The 23,856-nt window shown below is 37.4% G+C and overlaps 1 protein-coding gene across 1 annotated transcript in view; it reads left to right on the top strand.

The window, feature by feature from the left end:
* The window catches only part of dph6 (diphthamine biosynthesis 6), a 357,108-nt gene that overhangs the window by 321,878 nt on the left and 11,374 nt on the right, over positions 1–23,856 (top strand). Inside the window, exon 14 of the mRNA XM_051919800.1 lies at positions 8,296–8,686. Coding sequence (XP_051775760.1) covers positions 8,296–8,686 — 391 coding nt within the window. The remainder of the gene's footprint in view (positions 1–8,295; positions 8,687–23,856) is intronic.

Consider the following 23,856-nt stretch of genomic DNA (forward strand, 5'->3'; position numbering starts at 1 on the left):
TACATCTTCTTTAGAAATTAATACACGGTGATGAAAAATGTTAATTAGGTTAGTTATACATCTCTTTTTGTGTGTTTATGATGATAAAGAATTATATCATTTTTAATCATTACAGTGGAACCTCGGTTCACAAACGTCTCGGTACACGTACAAATCAGTTTACAACCAAAAAGTTCGCCAAACCTTTGCCTCGGTTCATGACCACACACTCGGTATACGAACAAGCCAGTTTCCCTTTCGGTTTGTGCGCGCCGATGATTTCCGCACGTGTTGCATTGTTCTCAGTCAGACGTGCGTGCTTGCATGTGCGTGCGTGCTTTCGCTGTGAACTCTTTGTGCTCTATTTCATTTCCCTTCCGGTTTGTACGCGCCAATTACTGTATTTAAGCACGTGTTCAGCCTCTCCCTGTTCATTGTTCTCAGTCAGACGTGCGTGCTTTACCTGTGAACTCTTTGTGCTCTGCAATATTTTGTGTGCTTTTGCAGGTAACCATGGCTTCTAAGCACTGTAACCTCCTCTCCACCCAGTTCCTCCTCACTTCATGCCAGAACTCGACTCATGCAAGGTTAGTTTTCTTGGTGGTTTATGGTTAGTTTTTGTATTACGGATTTTTCAGATGTTCATTTTTCGGTTCGTAGCTTGAATTGTCGCAATGTTACTTTTCCTGGTTGTTTATTAAGTTACGGATTTTTCAAATGTTCATTTTTTTCCCTGTGCTTAAAACTCATTAAAAAAAAGTGTTTACAGCGAGTGGTTCGTAGCGTGATTTGTTGCAGTGTTACTTTTCTTGGTGGTTTATTAAATTACAGATTTTTCAAATGTTCCTTTTTTTCCTTCTGCTTAAAACTCATTTGAAAAAAAAAAAAAAAAAATTGTTTACAGCGATCGGGTTGTAAGGCTATTAGTGTGAACTCCTGCAATGTTACTTTCTTGGTTGCTTGTGGTTGGTTTTAGTTCGGATTTGTTCAAATGTTCCTTTTTTTTTCCCCCCCTGTGCTTAAAACTCATTAAAAAAAAAAAGCGTTTATACAGCAATCGGGTCGTAAGGCTATAGCGCGAACTCTTGCAATGTTAGTTTTCTCTGTTGTTCAAGGTTTTCTCAGTGTTATTCAATGTTTTTACATTTAGTTTACTATTATGATGTGCATTCTATGGTGTAATTTATTATATTTGTGCTTAAAAATCTTTAGAAAAAATATATTTACATACAGTTCGTGCGGTCTAGAACAGATTAATTATATTTACATACAATCCTACGGGGGAAATTGCTTCAGTTCACGACCAAATCGGTTTACAACCAGAGTTTTGGAACGAATTACGGTCGTGAACCGAGGTTCCACTGTATATTGTATCATTTACAAATTATATAATAATTCTCCAGTTTTTTGATATTAACATTATTCACCATATTCTCCAATTTTTTTATAGGATCATTATTGTCACATGTACAGAGTACAGTGAAATGCTTACTTGCATGTGCTAATCAATTTTTCAAAATATGTATTCTCTGTCTCCATGATTAGTGACTATAACCACCTTATCGAGAAACTTGTCTTCCTTAGCTAAAATGTCTCAGAACATATTTGCTGTAATATTAAAAAATAGAATGCTGGTTATCAGTCGAAACTACATGTTCTTTCAAAAGGTCCTACCTGGAACCTGAGCATTTAGGGCCATTAAACCCCCATCCCCCCAAAAAAAAATTAGCTCATTGACCTTATCCCTGCCAGCCTAGTCTACTCACAATATATGGCTTAATAGAAATCATTAGGTAAAAGGAAAACAACTGATGTTGTTCAAGAAGTTGGCAAAGAATGGTATAGTATACAGGAAAGTTTGCCTTGTTTTGTGAAATATGCAGTAACGTCTACAGAGATACTTGTACCAGAATAACTTTACATCATATCTCAAGATCCATTCTTTAAAACTGAACCCAAATTCCAAAAAAGTTGGGATGCTATGTAAAATGTGAACAAAAACAGAATGCAGTGATTTGCAAATCCCATAAACTCATATTTTATTCACAATAGAACACAGTTGTTGAAAGTGAGACAGCTTACTATTTCGTGAAAAATATTACCTCATTTTGAATTTAATGGCAGCAACACATCTCAAAAAAGTTGGGATGGGGACAACAAAAGGCTATAAATGTAAGTAATACTGAAAAGAAACAGCTGGTGTAACATTTTGCAACTAATTAGGTTAATTGGTAACATGCTTGGGTATAAAAAGAGCATCTTAGAGAGGCAGAGTCTCTCAGAAGTAAAGATAAGTAGATGTTCACCAGTCTGCAAAAAATGCAACAAATTGTGGAACAAATTCAGAATAATGTTCCTCGATGTAAAATTGCAAAGACTTTGAATATCTTTTCATTTACAGTACGTAATATCATCAAACGATTTGAGAATCTGGAGAAATCTCTGTGTGCACAGGACAAGACTGAACATCAGTATTGGATGCCCATGATCTTCATGCCCTCATGCTGCCTGTGTTGAAAACAGGCCTGATTTTGTCATGGAAATCACTGCATGAGTTCAGGAACACTTTTAGAAATCATAGTCTCTGAGCACAATTTGCTATGCCATCTACAAATCCAGGTTAAAGCTTAATCATGCAAAGAAGAATCCATATGTGGATTCTGTGACCATCAGCTATTTGTAGCATTCTTTGGCTAATTTCAATATTTACCAACAAAATTGTAACCTGGCCTTTCTAGTTTTCTATTTCGACCGCTGAGTTATTCTGTGCACAGCATACTAACTTCACAGTGGAGATTGATGGTGATCACAGCAGGAGCTGGTTTTCATTTTTTCTTTACAGCCATGAAAATTTTATATCATCGGTTGCAATTGATCGGCACTGTCATTGCCGTTTGCTAAATACACCAGATGTTTTGTTTCATCATATTTGAAATAGATGCATTTGTTATGTCCAGTTTTTATAACATTCTTCATATCATTTGCATCCTATGCTATTTCTTCATGGATAGTTCACTAGTCTTTATGTTCAAGTAGGCCTACAGGGAATTGTGAATTGAACACTACATATTTACAGCTCTTTCTCTGGTCACAATTAGTGACAAAGAAAACCTTTGAGTAAGTAGAAACACCAGGCCATTTGTCCTAATATTTATGCAAACCTGAAATCCACAAAAAAGCATAAAATATTATTTTTCTTAAAATATTAAAATATATACAGTTTGTCTAGAATTAAAGGGGCACATTAAGTACTTTTGATCATTTATGTCTTTTTATCTCCAATCTAAATTTCTACTCTACAGCAAAAGAGTAATTTGGAGTTATGTTCTCCACTACATAAGAGAGTAGATAGAAATACATTATAGGCGATGTATAGTGCCATTGATAGTTGTGATTTATTAAAACAGAGTTAAAAGAATCCACACAGATTAAGGTGGTCCTGATAAAAAATAACACGATACTTGGCTTTTGATATGTGTTTTCCTTTTTCACTGTTATAATTGAACATGTTCCTTGTTAAGATAATGAGCAGCTGAATTATGACTAATACCTTTCTTAAATTCTGATCTATTGTCTAGTCAAGTGTAATTTACAATTTGTACAGTATGCGTAATTTATACTCTGTGTCTTTTCTAATTTAAAAACACATCCAAAGCATGAGGTAAACAATTTTGAAAAGTTATTGATTTAACCTTCTTAGTCAAGAGGGAGAATGGGGGTGGGAGTAACAGAAGAATTTGTCTGTGGGAATGAATTGACCTGCAAGAGGTTCTCGAGATTATTTTTCACAAACAGTACCTCAGCACCTTGGGCCAACAAAATGGCCTTTAAGCCTGAATGAACACAGCAATTTCCATTGGTGAGCTCCAATATTTCATCTTTTCAAAGTATTTTGCAGCACTAGGAGAAGAATTAGTATTGACAAGGGTAGAATTCATCTCCTGGAGGAGAATACCTTGCTTCTGTTAAGTGCTAATATAACATTTATCTCGAAGAAAGTTGGAAACTGTCTTGGCCCAAGACTTTAAGGAAGAAGGTCTCTGTCTGTGTGTGCCTCTCTCTCCCACCATAAATTTTTTTATTGTAGGTGGAGAATTGGCAATTTGTGGAAAATTATCCTCTATTTTCATTCCCATGCTTCAAAGCCTAGCTATTGGAGCGTTATTTACTGTTGGCACACAATTAGGCATTGCTAAAGTTTAATCTGCAGGTAAGTGCAAGCTTTCATGTAAACAGCAGAATGGGTCAAACAGCAATACCTTTAAAGGAGAAAGTGCTGCAGATGCTCTTGTTAATAATTTTGTAAGTGAATTTCAAAATAAAGTGTTTGCAACCTATCATTTGTCTCCACTTACCAAGTCGAGTACAAGTGGATGAAAATTGATCCTGTGAATTGAAAAGAGGGTTAAGTGTTATGGCCTTATCGACTATAGTTGAAATGACTGTTTTAACTTGCTCATTTTTTTCCCATTAGCAGATAAGGCTACATCAAAGTATTATTTTAGCAGCATTTTGCAGAGTAAGCAGGTAAATAAATTCTCTAAGATAGTAATGACACATACACAGAAAATGGCTTTAACTCTGCCTGAAATTCACATAAGCATGTAATGCCAATTTTCTTAACAGGTTAGCTTTGAGGGCAAATTGGAGAGTAATCAAAACTTGTACAAACAGAGAAGTGCCCCAGATTGCTAAGTGATTGACTTCTCAGAATAAAGATTTTAAGCTGTAATTTGAACCTTTCAGCTGTATGTGCTTATGTTAGTTTTCTTCTGTCGCCTTTATGCATTCAATACATGTATACTTCTACCTTAAAACTTGGCCACTGATTCATGGAAGTGATATATTGTAAGTGCTAGGGAGTGCCTGGCATAGCAGTTTGTTAAAACTAGACATGCTTGTTGCTTTTCTTTTCATAGAACTGTGTATAGTAATATGCCATGTCAGTTCCCCAGCTTCCAGAGTGGGAAGCTGTAAAAGAGTTAGGCACTATAATGGGGACAGTAGATCAAATGGACAATGTACATCTCCAATCACCAGAGTGGGGCCACTCTTTAATATTCATAGGCAACCTGGAGGAGCCTCTCCGGTGTAGTTTTGATCCTTGCAATAACAAAAAGCACACTGCCTTTTTCCAGTACCCTTTTTTTTCCCACTCCTTAGGGCCATGTGACCAAAAAAGCTATTTTTCTCTCTTTTACCGTGGCCAGCCAGTTCTCCCGAACATCTGTAGTTCTTTCTAGGCATCTTCTGTCTGGCACAATACCAGCTCACTTGAGAAAAGTATAAAACAGTTTTGAGGCTTCAGTAATACTCAGCCCCCTTCGTAATGGATACCTTCTCCTTCATCCATGACTACATATATAATAGCTCCTGTGTCCTTGCAGACTCTTATTTCTCTCAACAGCCATCCACCAGCCATTCCTATCTTTGGCTCTTACCTTCACCTCCTCACTTTTTTACTCTCCTGAAGTCTTCCTCAGTGTCTTGATGCCATTATAGCCGCCTTTTCTTTAGTTGTCCAACTGGTTTACCACCCTCATTCTTCTCAGGATCATATCCTCTGACATAATTTCTACATTGCCAATTTGTGTTTGCTTTCTTGATGAATGTGCCAGTATCAAAATCCTGCAAGAGGCATCAAAGCTCTGCATTTTTCGGCCACTCCTAAAACTTTCCTTTTTTATGCCCCTAGAATTTTCCATTTTCCTTATTGATTATTTTACTAGTAATGTTTGGTGGTAAACACAAAGTTCTAATTGAGTAGGAGTCTGTCCCACAGGGCAGTCAGAGAAAGAATCCTTTTGACTAACCTCTGTGTGAAAATTCAAGGGCAGGACCATGAGCATATTTAGAAGAGAAATACGGAGGCCAAAGAGGGAACGCCACAGGTGGCAACACCACCTTTTGGCCATTAGAGGGCACATGATCATAGAGGGAAATATATGAGATCACTCGGGAAGCATAACTCCTTAAATAAATGTTCAAAGCCAGGCATCCTTTGTTCATCTAGCACGTAGAAAATGTTCCTTTTAGGAGAGCTTGCAGCAGCTTCTCAGGCAGAGCTATAGCCTTCTCCTAGAAGGCTAGCAAACTTTCATTCTTGTCCGCTCGGCGCCTTTTATAGTCCCCAAAAGTGACAGGTTTTTGTTTCTCCTCTAGGACCTTTCTAGTTTCAGCCAACTTCCCTGTAATTCTGTTTTCTCCTCTGGGGCATGTCTTAGGTTATGAACTTCTGCTCCCCTCCTGAAAAGAGAGTAGAAAGCACTCGGAGGTTTTCTCTGTTGCCTTTTTAGTGGTCACCCAGTACTCCCTACTATTTTTGCAAGAGCCGTACCGTTGTATATGTAGAGTCATATATGTATATGTGTAGTTTTTGTTATCTTTACAGGAAATGCAGAAATATAATTCACTACTCTAAGTGATGTTTTCTAATCCATTTGTCATTGTCTAAAGAATAATATCATTTATAACAATTTTGTCAGACATCTCATGTGTTAAATAGCTGCAAACCAAACAAAAAAACAGTTTGAAAATATGACCATTTTCACTGTTAAATCTTTTACAAACAGTGACATGAAAAAATATTTGCCCCTTCATGATTTCCTCTATTATTGCAAGTTTTCGGTGAATAATATTAACTTAAAACCTAATATTAGATAAAGGTTATGTAAGTGAAAAAGCAACACAATGGTTTTATGTTTTAAATTGTTTTATTTATCTGATGAACAAAGTTTTCCAACACTAACTGCCACTGTGTGAAGAAATAATTTTCCCCTAAGTAAATCAGCTCAAGGTATAATTAGAGTCAGCTTATTGAATTCAGTCAGGTTTTATTACAGCCAACCCTGTTCAAAATAAGCTGCTATTATTTTGACCATTGCTATCAGAGTTAAGTTGCCAGCTTAAATATTCAACAAGAACATAATGCCACATTCAAAATAAATTCCTGAAGTGATAAGTCAAAAAGTTGTTGATATCTGTCAGTATGGAAAAGGCTCTGAAGGCACCTCTAAGGCTCTGTGCCTCCATCAAACCACACTGAGGCCCATAATCTCCAAATGGAAAACTCTTAGAACAGTGGTGAAAATTCTCAGTAGTAGCCAGAGAGTTACTCCAAGAGTGCCATATAAATCCATCCAAAAAGTCACAAAAGGATAAAAAAAAAACACCCAAAGAACTACCAAAGATCAGTGCTCATGATTCCACAATCTGAACGTTACTGAGCAAAATTCAACCTAATTTGAAAATAGTAAGGCAGATTAAAATATCTAGGATCACTGGTAGCCTGAGATGCAAAACTAGATGCAGAAATAACCTGGAGAGTGCAGTGTGGAATGAACAATTAGAAGAAGGTATCAGGAGTATTGTGTGACTGAAGAATTAAGACGAAGGGTAAAGGTAAGGTTTTGAAGACAGTGGTAAGACTAGCAGTGATGTATGGAGCTGGGACATAGGCAGTAAAGGGAGCACAAGAGAATAAGTATGATGTAGAACAAATTTGATTGGTGAGATGGACAGAATAAGAAATGAGACAACCAGAGGAACAACAAAATTGGGAGAAATGTTGAAGTGGCGTGAAAACGTGATGAGGAGAGACAATGAATATGTGGGCAAAAAAGTAATTGGAATGTAAATACAAGGGGAAGAGAAAGCGAGGGAGGCCAAAGTGGAGGTGGTTGGATTAAGTAAAAGAAGTTCTGAAGGACAAGGATTTGACTGACAAGGAGGTGCAGAATTGAGCTGTTTGGAGAAGGTTGATCAAGCAGTCTAATCTTCAGTTAGTTGGGTCCATAAAAAAACCATCTTTTTTTTTTTTGTTTTGTTTTCTTGGAAGTCTTTGTCATTAAACAGAAACAAAGCAGTAACTCCAACTTGTTCCTTGTTCTCCCAAGTCACTGATTTCTACTGCTGTCCTCTTTAACCATTTCTGAGGATATTTAGCTGAAGGAGTACCTTCCTGCATGTTTTCCTTTTTAAAGATTTGACCCCTCAATTTTAACCTTACACTACATATTCCATTCAGTATACAGGAATTATAGTTGGGAGTCAAAACTCATACTTAAAGCTGTACAGATTATATTGTGTATGTGTACACATGTGGTACTGTGAGCGTGAGGTGGGCAATTGAATAACATAACTACAAGTAAAATATTTACTCATGTGTCCTCTATCTATGTATCAGAAATTCACAAGATCATAGAGGAAGCCAGCAATGGATGACATAATTTTTCATGTCACTGTCAATTTGTGCAGCAGTGTTATGGAAAAACCTTTTCGTGTTACAAAAGTAATTTTTTTTTTTTCTTCCTGCAGGATGATTCCTATGGAGAGGAAAAGAAGAAATGCAGCACGTTGGTGGTGTCTGTGGTGCCTCGGCTGCCTAGAAATGCAGCTGTAGAGTTGCATGTTATTGCAGCTAATGATAATCCAAGAGAAAGACAGTCATTCAGTCTAAAGAAAAACCTGGAACACTTTAGCATTGAATGTGAAATGCTAAAATCAAGTTGTTCAGCTTTAGCCTCCATTTCCTTATCAGTGAGTTTGTTGTCTCCAGAAGTCAACTACGAAAGCACAGAAGAAGTCCTTGAATGTCTTGTTACCACTTTAAAGGGAGGTTTTGAAAAACTGGGAAATTATTTGTCTGTTTTGTGCTGCAGAACCTTCTATAAACATAGCAACAAAGCTGCAGTATCCCTGCTTGAAGGTACAGTTCTTTTTAATTTATCCTCTTCCTCAGCAGTTTCTTATTGTTTAGAAAATTCAATTAAGCACTTTTTTTTTTTGTATCTCTTCATGTATAGCACATACAGTGGTGTGAAAAACTATTTGCCCCCTTCCTGATTTCTTATTCTTTTGCATGTTTGTCACACAAAATGTTTCTGATCATCAAACACATTTAACCATTAGTCAAATATAACACAAGTAAACACAAAATGCAGTTTGTAAATGGTGGTTTTTATTATTTAGGGATAAAAAAAAATCCAAACCTACATGGCCCTGTGTGAAAAAGTAATTGCCCCCTGAACCTAATAACTGGTTGGGCCACCCTTAGCAGCAATAACTGCAATCAAGCGTTTGCGATAACTTGCAATGAGTCTTTTACAGCGCTCTGGAGGAATTTTGGCCCACTCATCTTTGCAAAATTGTTGTAATTCAGCTTTATTTGAGGGTTTTCTAGCATGAACCGCCTTTTTAAGGTCATGCCATAGCATCTCAATTGGATTCAGGTCAGGACTTTGACTAGGCCACTCCAAAGTCTTCATTTTGTTTTTCTTCAGCCATTCAGAGGTGGATTTGCTGGTGTGTTTTGGGTCATTGTCCTGTTGCAGCAAGATCGCTTCAGCTTGAGTTGACGAACAGATGGCCGGACATTCTCCTTCAGGATTTTTTGGTAGACAGTAGAATTCATGGTTCCATCTATCACAGCAAGCCTTCCAGGTCCTGAAGCAGCAAAACAACCCCAGACCATCACACTACCACCACCATATTTTACTGTTGGTATGATGTTCTTTTTCTGAAATGCTGTGTTCCTTTTACGCCAGATGTAACGGGACATTTGCCTTCCAAAAAGTTCAACTTTTGACTCATCAGTCCACAAGGTATTTTCCCAAAAGTCTTGGCAATCATTGAGATGTTTCTTAGCAAAATTGAGACGAGCCCTAATATTCTTTTTGCTTAACAGTGGTTTGCGTCTTGGAAATCTGCCATGCAGGCCGTTTTTGCCCAGTCTCTTTCTTATTGTGGAGTCGTGAACACTGACCTTAATTGAGGCAAGTGAGGCCTGCAGTTCTTTAGACGTTGTCCTGGGGTCTTTTGTGACCTCTCGGATGAGTCGTCTCTGTGCTCTTGGGGTAATTTTGGTCGGCCGGCCACTCCTGGGAAGGTTCACCACTGTTCCATGTTTTTGCCATTTGTGGACAATGGCTCTCACTGTGGTTCGCTGGAGTCCCAAAGCTTTAGAAATGGCTTTATAACCTTTACCAGACTGATAGATCTCAATTACTTCTGTTCTCATTTGTTCCTGAATTTCTTTGGATCTTGGCATGATGTCTAGCTTTTGAGGTGCTTTTGGTCTACTTCTCTGTGTCAGACAGCTCCTATTTAAGTGATTTCTTGACTGAAACAGGTGTGGCAGTAATCAGGCCTGGGGGTGGCTACGGAAATTGAACTCAGGTGTGATACACCACAGTTAGGTTATTTTTTAACAAGGGGGCAATTACTTTTTCACACAGGGCCATGTAGGTTTGGATTTTTTTTCTCCCTAAATAATAAAAACCATCATTTAAAAACTGCATTTTGTGTTTACTTGTGTTATATTTGACTAATGGTTAAATGTGTTTGATGATCAGAAACATTTTGTGTGACAAACATGCAAAAGAATAAGAAATCAGGAAGGGGGCAAATAGTTTTTCACACCACTGTAGGTCTTTGCAGAAATTTGAGTTACAGCAATGCATCAGTTCTTTTCAGTGGTTACCTGCATAGAGCTGTATGTGCTACTAGTGTCTACAATAAAAGCTTCATTGGTAGCACAAAGCAGTAATAAGACAGTAAGTGAGATGAAGGTTCATCTTCTAAGCAGTTCCCTGAACACTACCCAACTCTTCTGCTTAATTAGCCTGTTCTTGTTTATCTATCTGTGTCTTCACTATTATTATACGGTAGCCAGCTTTATGAGTAGATCATTTCTACAGCAGACTTGGATGCTTTATAGAATTATTCATTCAAGTTTATATTAATACAGTACTTGAGATACTGTTGTGGTACAGGAGCACGTGATGGTGAGTGCCAGTGTCCCTTCATTGTAATGTTACCAACCAATGAGCAGCTTTGAATTGACAGATTGAAGGTAGTCCTGTAATTTAAACCACCAATTATAATTGTGTCCTTTTCCTGTAATGCAATTAAGTTAGAAACCAAACCCTTCTGTTTAATGCTTGTTTACATAGATTTCCTTTTCAAAAATTGTCAATGCTGGTGTTTTACATGCTTGTAAAATGCAGAAGTACATTTATTGCCATTAATGGTAAATACTGTATATTCAGTTAGCAGCAGGAATTGGCTTCTATATACAGGGTAGGATTCAAAAGTAATGAGCCTTTGTTCAAAAAGACAAATTTATTGAGCAAATCGGTACAACTAATTAATAGTCTTCAAAATAGGCACCTCCTGCATCAATACACTTTTGTAGGCGGCTTTTCCATGACTCGAAGGCGTCCACGTAGGCCTGTTCCGGGATGGCTGCAAGGGCTGCCTTGACATTTGCTTGGATGTCCTCGATCGAGTCGAAGCGTTTTCCTTACAGAGCTGATTTTAAGCGCGGAAACCAGAAGAAGTCAGAAGGCGACACGTCCGGACTGTAGGGAGGCTGGGGGACCACCGGAACGTTCACCCGGGCCAGGTAGGCGCTCACGATGAAGGCGGTGTGGCTGGGCACGTTATCGTGGTGAAGCTTCCAGCTGTCCTTGATGTCCCTTCGCTTGCGCGCGACGCTTCTTTTCAGCCTTTTCAGGACTTCCAAGTAGTAAGCAGCATTCACGGTCTGTCCTTGCGGGACAAACTCGTAGTGGATGATCCCCTTCACTCCGAAGAAGGCAATGAGCATGGTCTTCATTTTCAACAGGTACCGTTGCTCTAACGAACTTTCCATTCCGCCGTGTAACGCACTACCGCACAGGGGTTCCCCGTCAAGGCTGATCCTACCGCTCCGAAAGCGGTAGGAGCTCCGTTGCGTTGTGAAGCCAACACCCACCGTCGCTGGCAAGTGGGGCGCGTGGCGAGGTACGTTCGCGTCAGAACAAAGTGAGGCTCATTACTTTTGAATCCTACCCTGTAAGAATGTGTTGCAGTAATAATGAAAACCAGAAACACTAATGCAGGTTAGGTGCATTGGCGATCCTAAATTGTCCCTAGTGTCTGCTTGGTGTGTGTGTGTGTGCCCTGCAGTGGGCTGGCGCCCTGCCCAGGGATATGTTCCTGCCTTGTGCCCTATGTTGGCTGGGATTGGCTCCAGCAGACCCCCGTGACCCTGTGTTAGGATATAGCGAGTTGGGAGAATGACTGACTGACTATTCTAAATTGTTAATAATTGTCATGATGCTTTCTAGAAATAACATATTTCTCACACAATATGTATTTAAAGGGTTCAGTATTTTTCAAGACATTTATTTCTTCACAATCATAGTATAAGTTAACTTGACACACAAAATCGTGGTCTTAAATGAAGTTTTTGTTTATTTTTTTTTCCCCTCTGAATTTCACAAAATACCATGCTTATTCTTGCATTTGTCATCTAAGGGGCAACAATCCAAATATGAAAGTAAAAGCTTTTGAAGTTACCCAGTACATCCATTTTCCAACCAATAATATTTTTCCATATTGATCAGAGTCTTGAGATTGCACAGATATTGTAAATCATATTTGTCGCTTGTGGCATATTAAATCGTCTTGAAAATCATCATAACGTTTCTGCACGACAAAAGATGTGTACACATATTTATCCATTCAGTTTTTTTAATATGAACTCTTATGCTGTAACGATACATTTCCAAAGTCAAAACAAACAGTTTTCTGTAGATTTTTTAACTGAAGAAGAAAACTGAAAGTTAGTGTTTGCATAAGTATTCAAGCCCTGCACATCAATACCTTGTCAAGAACCCTTTTGCTGCAATAACAGTGTTAATTCTTTTGTGGTAAGTATGTACCAGTTTTGTACATTATTCAGGTGTGATTCCTCCCCATTTTTCGTGGCAGAATTTACAGAAATCCGCTAGGTTGGTGGGATGGCTCCCCTTAACAGCGGTTTTCAAATAGTGCCACAGATTCTCATCAGGCTTAATAAAATCAAGTCATTGATTTGGCCATTCCAAAACATTCACCTTTCTGTTTCTGAGCCATTCCAGTATGGCTTTGGCCTTATGCTTAGGGTCATTGTCATGTTCAAAAAGAGATCTTCTCTTGAGCCATAGGTTCATAGCACACTGGAACAAGTTCTTCTGCAGTATTATATGGTATGTGTGTACATCCATTGTCCCATCCATATTCCCAGTCCCAGCACATGAAAAGCATCCCCATAGCATGAAGCTGCCACCACCGTATGCCACTGTAGGTATGGTGTTTCTTGAGGCATGGGCAGTCTTAATTTTAAACCACACATAACTCTTTGAAATCTGACCATAAAGGTCTCTGATTGAGCACGGTGGAGGCAGCATCATGCTTTGGGGCTACTTTTCTTTTTGGGGATTTAAAGCGCAAGTTTGCTTAACAGACAGAGTCTCTTGCATGGTGTGTTGCCTTCTGGGTTCATAGGTGAGAGACCTCCCTGGAAGGGTTGATAGGATCTTTGCCAGAGCCGGGGTGGATCCAGGTATCATCGTCCACGTTGGACCAAATGAAATACATTCAGCGGCCGGTAAGCAGCAGGTAATAAATTTTAAACCAACACAAATTATTGTATTGAAAAACAAGTAATGTTTATACATTGTTTCCCTTTTAAATTTGATCACATGTGACACTGCTAACTGAACAGAATCTAAGGTAGTAGCAATACTTCTTTCCACTTTTGAAATAAAACAAAATAAAAATTTTGGTCATATCTGACCATGGCAGATCTCAAATTGCATAAAATCAATAAAATGCACAGTATTAGCAATAAAATAATTTCAGAGTATTTTGAAATAAAATAAATATTTTGGTCATATATGGCCCAGGCACATCAAAGAGTGCATTTAGCAGAATAAAAAAGAACTATCAATTCTATCAGTGCATAAACCCATAACAAGTGATAACAGTAACACACGTGAATACAGCATCTACAGCACACTGAGGGACGATAGGCTAGTTTTAAATCACCACATGTGTGATTAGCAGTGCCTTTTTTTGAAAACAGAAAGGTAGTGGTATGCATACATTGCATTTGAATCAAGTATGAGGTACTGTGAAGGTATATAGAGACCGAAATTTCTAGTGCTACATGTTTCGTTTATTTGGTGCAAAAACACAATGTTTAAAATGTGAAACTGATAAATCATCAAGTATTTTTTACATTTATATAGCGCTTTGCAAACTCCACGAAGGAATGGACCCAAGACGCGAACCGATGATGTCCTTATTGCAAAGCAGTGGCACTGCAGTTATGCCACCTCCGTAGGTGTACTTTGCTGTTTAATATTGTGCTTAATAGTTTAAAATTACAAACATAGAATTTCCGAAATCAATGAATAGTAACCGCAGGTTAATAAACAAGTTCTACATTCTACAAAAAAGTAATGCAGCCCCACAAAGCAATCAATGCAACCAATCTTTTTATATGTTTTCATGAAATGCATTCTTCCTAATTCGTTGTTTGGTTTGAGTGTCAATAGCTGATTGTCATCATTGTAACAGTCATGAATCTGCAGGATCAAAGCGAGTGAGTAGAAAGAATAGTGGATTCAGTGCTTGTCAGTAACGCAGCTCTCATTGGAGTAACAGTTAAGATTCATGTGTGAAAACCCACGTTTGCACTCACTTGATGAAACTAGAATACAACAAAGACTCAGCACACAATTGATTATAGAATCATTTAATATGTAGTCAATGCCACAGCCAGATGTCACAGCCAAGGTGCCAGTACAATGTATAATCACAAAACAAATCGCTGTCTCATAAACTACTACCACCACTTCTAGATACACAACAACGCACTGCATTATGGGTTGAATGTTGCTAGGCTGTGAGGAGCTTTGCAGTCATGGTCTGTACTACTGTACGAATTTATGTAAGAATTTCTGAAGGCTCGCAAAATGTGTTTTTCTTTGCATTTCTGGTGAGATAATGGGCTGGGCCACTCGGAGGATGCGGCTAGGCCTCAAGTGGGCCGCAATTTGAATTGGCTGGGCATACAGACTTGGGATGATTTGTGGCAGTTAAAAGTAAATGTAAAAAAATGTAAAATATTACACATAGGAAGTAAAAATGTTAGGTTTGAATACATAGTGCAAGGTCTAAAAATTGAAAGTACACCATCTTAGAGGGATTTAGGTGTCATAGTGGATTTGACACTATCAACTGGCAGACAGCGCTCAGAAGCCATTAAGAATGCTTAAAGAATATCAGGTTATATAGCACCCTGATTTGTAGAATACCAGTCCAAGGAGGTTATCCTCAGGCTTTATAATGCACTGGTGAGGCCTCATGTGGAGTACTGTGTACAGTTTTGCTCTCCAGGTACAAAAAGGGCATAGCAGCATCAGAAAAAGTCCAGAGAAGAACAATTAAGCTCATTCCAGGGATGCAGCGGATGAATTGTGAGAAGTTTAAAAGAGAAGAGCCTTTTCAGTTTAACCGAAAGAAGGTTAAAAGGAGACATTATTGAAGTGTTTAAAATTATGAAAGGAATTAGTATGGTGGATTAAGACTGTTACTTTAAAATAAGTTCATTAAGAACACGGGGACACAGTTGGAAACTTGTTAAGTGTAAATTTCACACAAGCAAGGAATAAGCTACTAAGTAGTGCGGTAGAAAGTTGGGTTTTAGGGACTTTCAAAAGGAATAATTAATTTGATAGGACTGCTGAGCTTTTGGACGGAATAGCCTGTTCTTGTCTAGATTGTTCTAAAGTATTGCATTAGGTTGCTTGTTATTTTAAAAAATGAATGTCACGTTTTTTCAGAACCATTTTTGTCTTAAATTTTCACTTTCAGCTTATTTGTAGGTGACATATTTTTCATGGTATTTTGGTTAAAAATTCAAGAGTTAGCTTATCTGCGGGTATCTATAGTCCCTTTTTTTTGCAACATTTCTTTTGTAGTATATTCCACAATCATACATCTTCTTCTGTTGTATAACATTAGCTAAATCTCAACTCAATACAACTTTAACTTCATTATCCAATATAGGGAAATTGATTTAGTTTTTGCATAAACAATAAACTTACATAGACATAGGATTAAAATATAAAAAGACAAGAATGGAGAAATACAGTATTAGGAACCACATATATCTGAACACCAACTTTCATACATATATTAAGCATACATGTACATGTATATGCAAATACATATACTGTACCAAAAAAAACATTTGCACCCATCTATATGGTGGCTTATATGAATCAAATCTGCCATATCAGTGATGGACATATTTTTCAGTCATTTGTTCTCATTATATAGACTAATTCCTGAGGGTATAAACAATCTGTTATATATCTAGATGTTTTTATTCAGCATTGTAAGAACATGTCTAATGCTACAGAGCTAAAGTTAAATTTACTATGGAGTGATTGTGTGGGAAAATAGAGGATTTGATGGAGCTTTTAAAGAACCAGGGGCCTTATGCATAACGCCATGCATAGAATTCACACTAAAACATGGCGTAAGGACAAAAGTGGAAATGTGCGTACACACAAAAAAATCCAGATGCATAAATCTGTGCGTTCGCCAACTTCCACGTTCTTCCGCTACATAAATCCCGGTCAGCGTGAAAAGTAATGTATATGCACACGCCTGCTGCCCCACCCAAACTCCTCCCAGAATTACACCTCTTTGAATATGCAAATCAATATAAATAGCCCTTAAGCTCAATGTTCTGTGAAAAGGCACAGAGGAAAATAGAAGAATTTCAGCGAACACCAAGTGGAGGCAAGGAAAAACTTACTATTTGTTGGTTTAAACAGTGGTATAAACAACAAAAGGAAGTTGATCGAGTGACAGAGAGTGTCGGAGAAACTCGAAAGCTCAAGTTCACAAAGTCACACAGTGCCTGAAGTAAAAAAGAAGTTGTCAGATATCAAAGTTGCTGTGAAAAGGCGAGTCGTAGCCCACCGTCTGAGTATCATATGAAAGCTTATTAGGGTACAGTGAAAAGAAAAAAAAAATAGGGACACAGTGAGAAAAAAGCTAGAAATTTCCACTTTAATCATATAGTTTATTTTGTCATTAAAATAGAACATCATAAACTTCATCTTTAAATCGTTTAATTTACTAGTTTCTCAAACACCTTCATAATTAAAGTAGCACGTTAAATGCTTTGTTTTGTATATGTTCTTCTATGTGCTCTGTGTGTGAATCACTATGTGCTTCTTAATCGGGCTTTCTCTTCCTCCGACTGGACACAGCATCAATTACATTCATGATATTACAGCTCTCTGAATAATTAAAATACTGAGATATATACTTGATATCATTTTCATGATGATAGGAGTTAAAGCATGTTATTAAACATGGGAACACGATGGTGCAGTGATAGTGACGAGCTGGCACCCTGTCCAGAGATTTTTCCTGCCTCCCGCAAGATGCTTGCTGCTCTGTACGCGACCTTCGATGAAATAATTCAATGTCCTTCCTTTTCTTTCTCCAAGTAACCAATCACCACACAATCAGCTCTGTAACAGATGTTAAGCCACCTGTAAGCGTAGAACTCCGATTCTTCAAAACTTTTAAGGAACATTGAAATATCTTCATAGTATATGTTTAATTATTCTATCCACCTATCCTTCCAGTGTCGCGCCAGCCCCAGAAAGAATACAGCGCGAGGCAGGAATAATCCCTGAACTGGGTGCCAGCTCCTCGCTAGCGCTGCAACACCATGTCCTCGCATGTTTAATTATTAACAATATAGATTATTTAAATGATGTAAACATTTTATCTGTATAATGTAATAAACATATTTGGCTGCATTTCATCTTAAAAATGATGTCGTCATCATTTGTAAATATGCGCTTTATAAAGTGGCTCAGGTTGTGCAGTATTATAACTGTATCGCATGTTTGCAGTGAGGTAATTGTACTTATAAGAACAAAACAGTTCTATAAGGAGCACTTGATGGACTAATTGATTGCATTTATAGTTCTTGGGATGAAACTGTTTCTGAACCACAAGGTCAATACTGGAAAGGCTCTGAAGCGTTTGTCACATGAGAGCAGTTCAATAGACAGCATAGCTGAGGCAGCGTGTGCTTGATTCTGTATACAGATAATTCTCTTTCATATCAGCTGCTGTAGAGCTGTGATTCCACACTCAGATACCGAGTGGTGCAGTGAAAGTAATATGGAAAAAAATGATCTGCTGTGGCAACCCCTATCGGGAGCAGCTGAAAGAAGAAGGTGCAGTGAGAAAAACAACACTAAAGCAGCTATGATATTTGGAATAGTTTGGTCATTCCATGGACCATTATATTGTTACTGGTTAATTACAATCAGATGCCTTAAACTAATAAACAATATGCGGTTAACTTCAGTGTATTTATAAAGCCACGTCAGGAATGTGGATCTTAAAAAGAAAGGGAAACCACACTGGAACAGTAGCACTGCTTTGACGCTGGGTGCCTTCAGTTTACAAAACTGAGCGGAGAACTTGCGTTTGAGCTAGCGTGAAAATGTGTGTGGCTTTACTGCAAGTTTAGGTTTTATACATTGCGATTTCAGCGTGGAAATGGGCTTACGCAACATTTTTGTGCGTATGCACTGTTTATACATGAGGCCCCCAGGTCCTCACTGTTGGACTGATTTTTGACCCTATTCACTGCTTTAATCAGGGATTTCACTTTGTCTTAGGTACAGTATATATATGTTGCTAAAGAAGCAGATTAAAATAAAAGAGAGAACACTCTACAGAACAGAAAAGTAAAGCATATGGGCAGTATGGTAGTTTGTGGTCATTCAGTTTGCACAAGCAAAACAGCCTTTTCTGGAATTTGTTTTAGCTGTTTTCAAACTGTATTTATTGAATCTTAACTGATTATCGATCTCCACCCAGTATTTGTAGGATGTGATTCACTCTACTATTTAACCATTTATATCTATACAAAGGACCTCTGTCTTTATTTTCATAAAATCACTGACCATTTATAAAAGGTACTCGCTGCTGATGAAGCCCAGCACTGACTTGTGTATAAAGTATACAATACAGGTGACAACACGCAGCCATGGGGCAGTACAGTATTAACAGTTCATACCAAATAAATGGTGCTATTAATCTCACTTGCCGGGTACGATTTATTACAAAATTAAAAAGCCAAATAGCAAATTTACAGTTTACCCTGAGTCCTAAAAATTTATCTACTAATACGTGCAGCTGGATAATTTTAAGTGCATTGCATATCCAGCTACTGTTGTGCTCAGAAGAGATAAACTTTAAGTTCTAGCCTGTGAAAATGCTTTAGCAAAGTCAGCAAACAAATAGTTTCAAGTTTGACACAGTTTGAATTGTAAGGCTCCTTAGCAGATTTCTTGCATCTCAATTGTTCCAAAGGAGCCATGCTAATAAACTGCTCATTCAAGTAATTATTTCAATAATCAGAGGCATTTACCATTTCTGAAAATCACAAAACATTTTACTCTGACTGAAATTTGATTTCAAACTACATTAAAATCATTAGTTAGATAAGTTTATCGAGAAGTCAAGTTAAAATGAAAATCAAATGCCAACGTGATCCCTTGTGGTCTAAGTGCATATACGTTAACCAAACTTAAAATGTGTTTCTGGATTAGTTGGATAGCCAGTTTATTTATTTATTATCAGATGGTACTGACATATTCAAAGTATTGCTACTTATATTGCCTTCTACAGACATTTTTAGTTTCTGTTTTTAAAAACTAATTTTGTTTATTAGAAAACTTTAAGACTTAAGATTAAAGCAAAGAGTAGTTACAATATTTGTAATGAATCTCCTATGACATTGCATATAATAAGGATCCCTTTTCTAGTTTTACCAGCAGAAAATATCATTTAAAGCTAGCAGGAGGTACACCATGCACATTTAGTTTTCTTTTGTAAGGTTTGTTATGTGTATATTTACTGTAGAGAAGACATATCATAAAACACAAAATGTTCAAATCTGTGCATGCAGAAGAAAACTGAAACTATTGTTTATGGACTTGTATGTTGACTATGTATGATAAGTGAGTATACCCCTTGAAGAATAGTGCCCAGAGTGATACGCTTTTTAAGCTGATTGTTGAATTGATGGAAACAAAATGAAGCCACATCTTATGCTGTGTTAGGTTGGTGTCTTGATGAACAAGTGAGAGAGAAAGAAGCTATAATTTGATTGGTTCAAGACGAGTGAATACCTGCATTTAAATGTATTTCAGTAGAAGAGTGTTAACAAGGAAACATGTGCAGTGTCTACTGAAATGTTCAGAGTTTTCAGTTATCCTATGATGCACATTTTTGGCCATAACACCCATGCCAAATATTTGTGCAAAATGTATTCTTTATTGCCATTTATTTGTGCTTTACTATTTTTGTCAAGGAACTGATCTGAAATTTAAAGTTTGTATTCAGTCTATCCTATTCCTTTCATAATGTACAACATTTGTTATATCCAAATCTTTATTTGCTTTAGCTAAAAGCTCAAACCTGTAAGTCCTAAACATATTTTAATATGTTCTTGCTTGTCTTTCTTTACCACATCTCTGTCTCCTTGCATTTAACATGCAGGTTTACATTTCAACCTCTCGGCAAAGGGAGGTGATATACAGTGGGTACGGAAAGTATTCAGACCCCCTTCAATTTTTCACTCTTTGTCATATTGCAGCCATTTGCTAAAATCATTTAAATTAATTTTTTCCCTCATTAATGTACACACAGCACCCCATATTGACAGACAAAAAAAAGAATTTTTGAAATTGTTGCAGATTTATTAAAAAAGAAAAACTGAAATATCACATGGTCCTAAGTATTCAGACCCTTTGCTCAGTATTTAGTAGAAGCACCCTTTTGAGCTAATACAGCCATGAGTCTTCTTGGGAAAGATGCAACAAGTTTTTCACACCTGGATTTGGGGATCCTCTGCCATTCCTCCTTGCAGATCCTCTCCAGTTCTGTCAGGTTGGATGGTAAACGTTGGTGGACAGCCATTTTTAGGTCTCTCCAGAGATGCTCAGTTGGGTTTAAGTCAGGGCTCTGGATGGGCCATTCAAGAACAGTCACAGAGTTGTTGTGAAGCCACTCCTTTGTTATTTTTGCTGTGTGCTTAGGGTCATTGTCTTGTTGGAAGGTAAACCTTCGGCCCAGTCTGAGGTCCTTAGCACTCTGGAGAAGGTTTTTGTCCAGGATATCCCTGTACTTGGCCGTATTCATCTCGATTGCAACCAGTCGTCCTGTCCCTGCAGCTGAAAAACACCCCCACAGCATGATGCTGCCACCGCCATGCTTCACTGTGGGGACTGTATTGGACAAGTGATGAGCAGTGCCTGGTTGTCTCCACACATACCTCAGTGCAAGACACATGACAGCCCGCATGGGGTTTGCTAAAAGACACCTGAAGGACTCCGAGATGGTAGGAAATAAGATTCTCTGGTCTGATGAGACCAAGATAGAACTTTTTGGCCTTAATTCTAAGCGGTATGTGTGGAGACAACCAGGCACTGCTCATCACTTGTCCATTACAGTCCCCACAGTGAAGCATGGCGGTATTAGCTCAAAAGGGTGCTTCTACTAAATACTGAGCAAAGGGTCTGAATACTTAGGACCATGTGATATTTCAGTTTTTCTTTTTTAACAAATCTGCAACAATTTCAAAAATTCTTTTTTTTTGTCTGTCAATATGGGGTGCTGTGTGTACATTAATGAGGAAAAAAATTAATTTAAAATGATTTTAGCAAATGACTGCAATATGACAGAGAGTGAAAAATTGAAGGGGGTCTGAATACTTTCCGTACCCACTGTAGATAGATAAATGGATGGATAGATAGATACATACATACATACATACATACTTTATTAATCCCAAGGGGAAATTCACATTGAATTCACATGAAGTCTTAGTTGAAGCAATTGCACAGTGTTAGATAGATAGATAGATAGATAGATAGATAGATAGATAGATAGATAGATAGATAGATAGATAGATAGATAGATAGATAGATAGATAGATAGATAGATAGATAGATACTTTATTAATCCCAGGAGGAAATTCACATGTTCGGCACTCACTCACTAATGGGCACTGCATAACTTGTTTGGTGTGTTAGGCACTGTAGTGACTATGACAAGGACTTTAAAATATAAAGTCACAGGTACAGTACCCTGCTCTGATGTACTGCATGACCCATAATGGAGCATTTTACATGTTTGAGCCCCAGGTCTTGCAAATGCCGATTGGCAATTTTTATTTAACGTTTCTTGAGATGGTATTGGAGGAAGGCACTGTTTTTTAAGAATCTAAATGCATGTGGATCAGCACCCTGTTTCACCAATTGCATTCAATTTACCCTTCCTCATGTTTACAACACACTTTTAGAGATTTCAAACTAGAAAATGGTATCATTTCATAAGTTAATAATAGAAAAGACAAGAATTTAAATTTTTGATCTTTAATGACATCGGCTAATCCCAACAATTATGAAGAAGTAAGCCCTCCTTCCTTACTCTTGAGTGGAAACCAAAGGTTTCTCATAAAAAGATAAAAAAGTAAAATACACGGAAATGCATTTTTAACTGTTTAAACTGTAGTTTTTTTGCTTAGAAGTTATTTAACTGGCAGATGTATTTACAGTTACTTGCTGCTGAACTGGAATTTGTAACCCTTCCTATGCGAAAAGCTGCTATGCCTTCGGTTGATGCCACTGGCTTTACTTTATGGGTCAGAGCTTTTATTCTTGAATAATTCCTACAAAAGTCAATGATGGATAATGAGAAGTAACACACTGGCATTAACAGAAAAGTCAGAACAAATAAAGCATACCCTTTAGCAAGCAAACCATGTTGAAAATGGGTGACACATTTTTACACATCTAAACTTTATTATCTCATAGTCTGAAGCTGATGAACAGATGTTTAGTATTGGCACATTTTTATTGTATAACAGTCTTTTTTATGTATGTCATAGTTTTTGTGTCTTTGGGATACACATTTGTGTAGAGGAAATGACCACCAGCTTTAAATGATCTCTTTTGCACAGTATCTTCTAGTGACTATAAAAGTTTCAAAAATCAAATATTCGTATGGTTGCAAATCACAAATAAAAAACATGCCTTACAAATTAGAGTGAACATACTTCTTGTTATTCCTTTCCTCATTCATGAATTACACAGTGTCTCTGATCTAGATTTATGACACACAAAACATGTTTAACATGTCTTTATCACTGACTACTAATAACACTTGGTGCCAGGCTGATTAAGCCATGAAGCCCTTTCATCTTAACTCAAGTCAACTTTAACTTTATTATCCCATATAGGGAAATTGATTTACCGGTAGTTTTTGCATAAACAATAAACTTACATAGACTTAGGATTTAAATATAAAAAGATAAGATTGGAGAAATACAGTATTAGGAGCTACATACTGTATATCTGAACACCAACTTGCATACATATATTAAACATACATGTAACATGTACAGTATATTCAAAAACATATACCAAAAAAAAAACATTTGCACCCATCTATATGGTGGCTTATATGAATCAAATCCGCCATATCAGTGATGGACATATTTTTCAGTCACCTGTTCTCATCATATAGACTAATTCCTGAGGGTACAAACGATCTCTTATATCTAGATGTTTTTATTCAACATTGTAAGAATCTGTCTAATGCTACAGAGCTGAAGTTAAATTTACTATGGAGTGAGTGTGTGGGAAAATAGAGGATTTGATGGAGCTTTTTAAGAACCAGGTCCTCACCGTTGCACTGATTTTTGACCCTATTTGCTGCTTTAATCAGGAATTGCACGTTGTCTTAGGTATGCATGTTGCTTAGGAAGCAGATAAAAATAAAAGAAAGAACACTCTACAGAACAGAAAAGTAAAGATACATTGATGCAAAATCTCGTATGGAACAGCCTTCTCTACTCTAAGAAGCTATATCAGAAGGTAGATTTTGGGTGGAGGCACAGCAGAAGGCCTAACAGAAGGTGCATTTCAAATAGCAGTTCTAACTTGAGAG

The sequence above is a fragment of the Erpetoichthys calabaricus genome, chromosome 16, assembly GCF_900747795.2.
Source record: "Erpetoichthys calabaricus chromosome 16, fErpCal1.3, whole genome shotgun sequence".
NCBI lineage: Eukaryota > Metazoa > Chordata > Cladistia > Polypteriformes > Polypteridae > Erpetoichthys > Erpetoichthys calabaricus.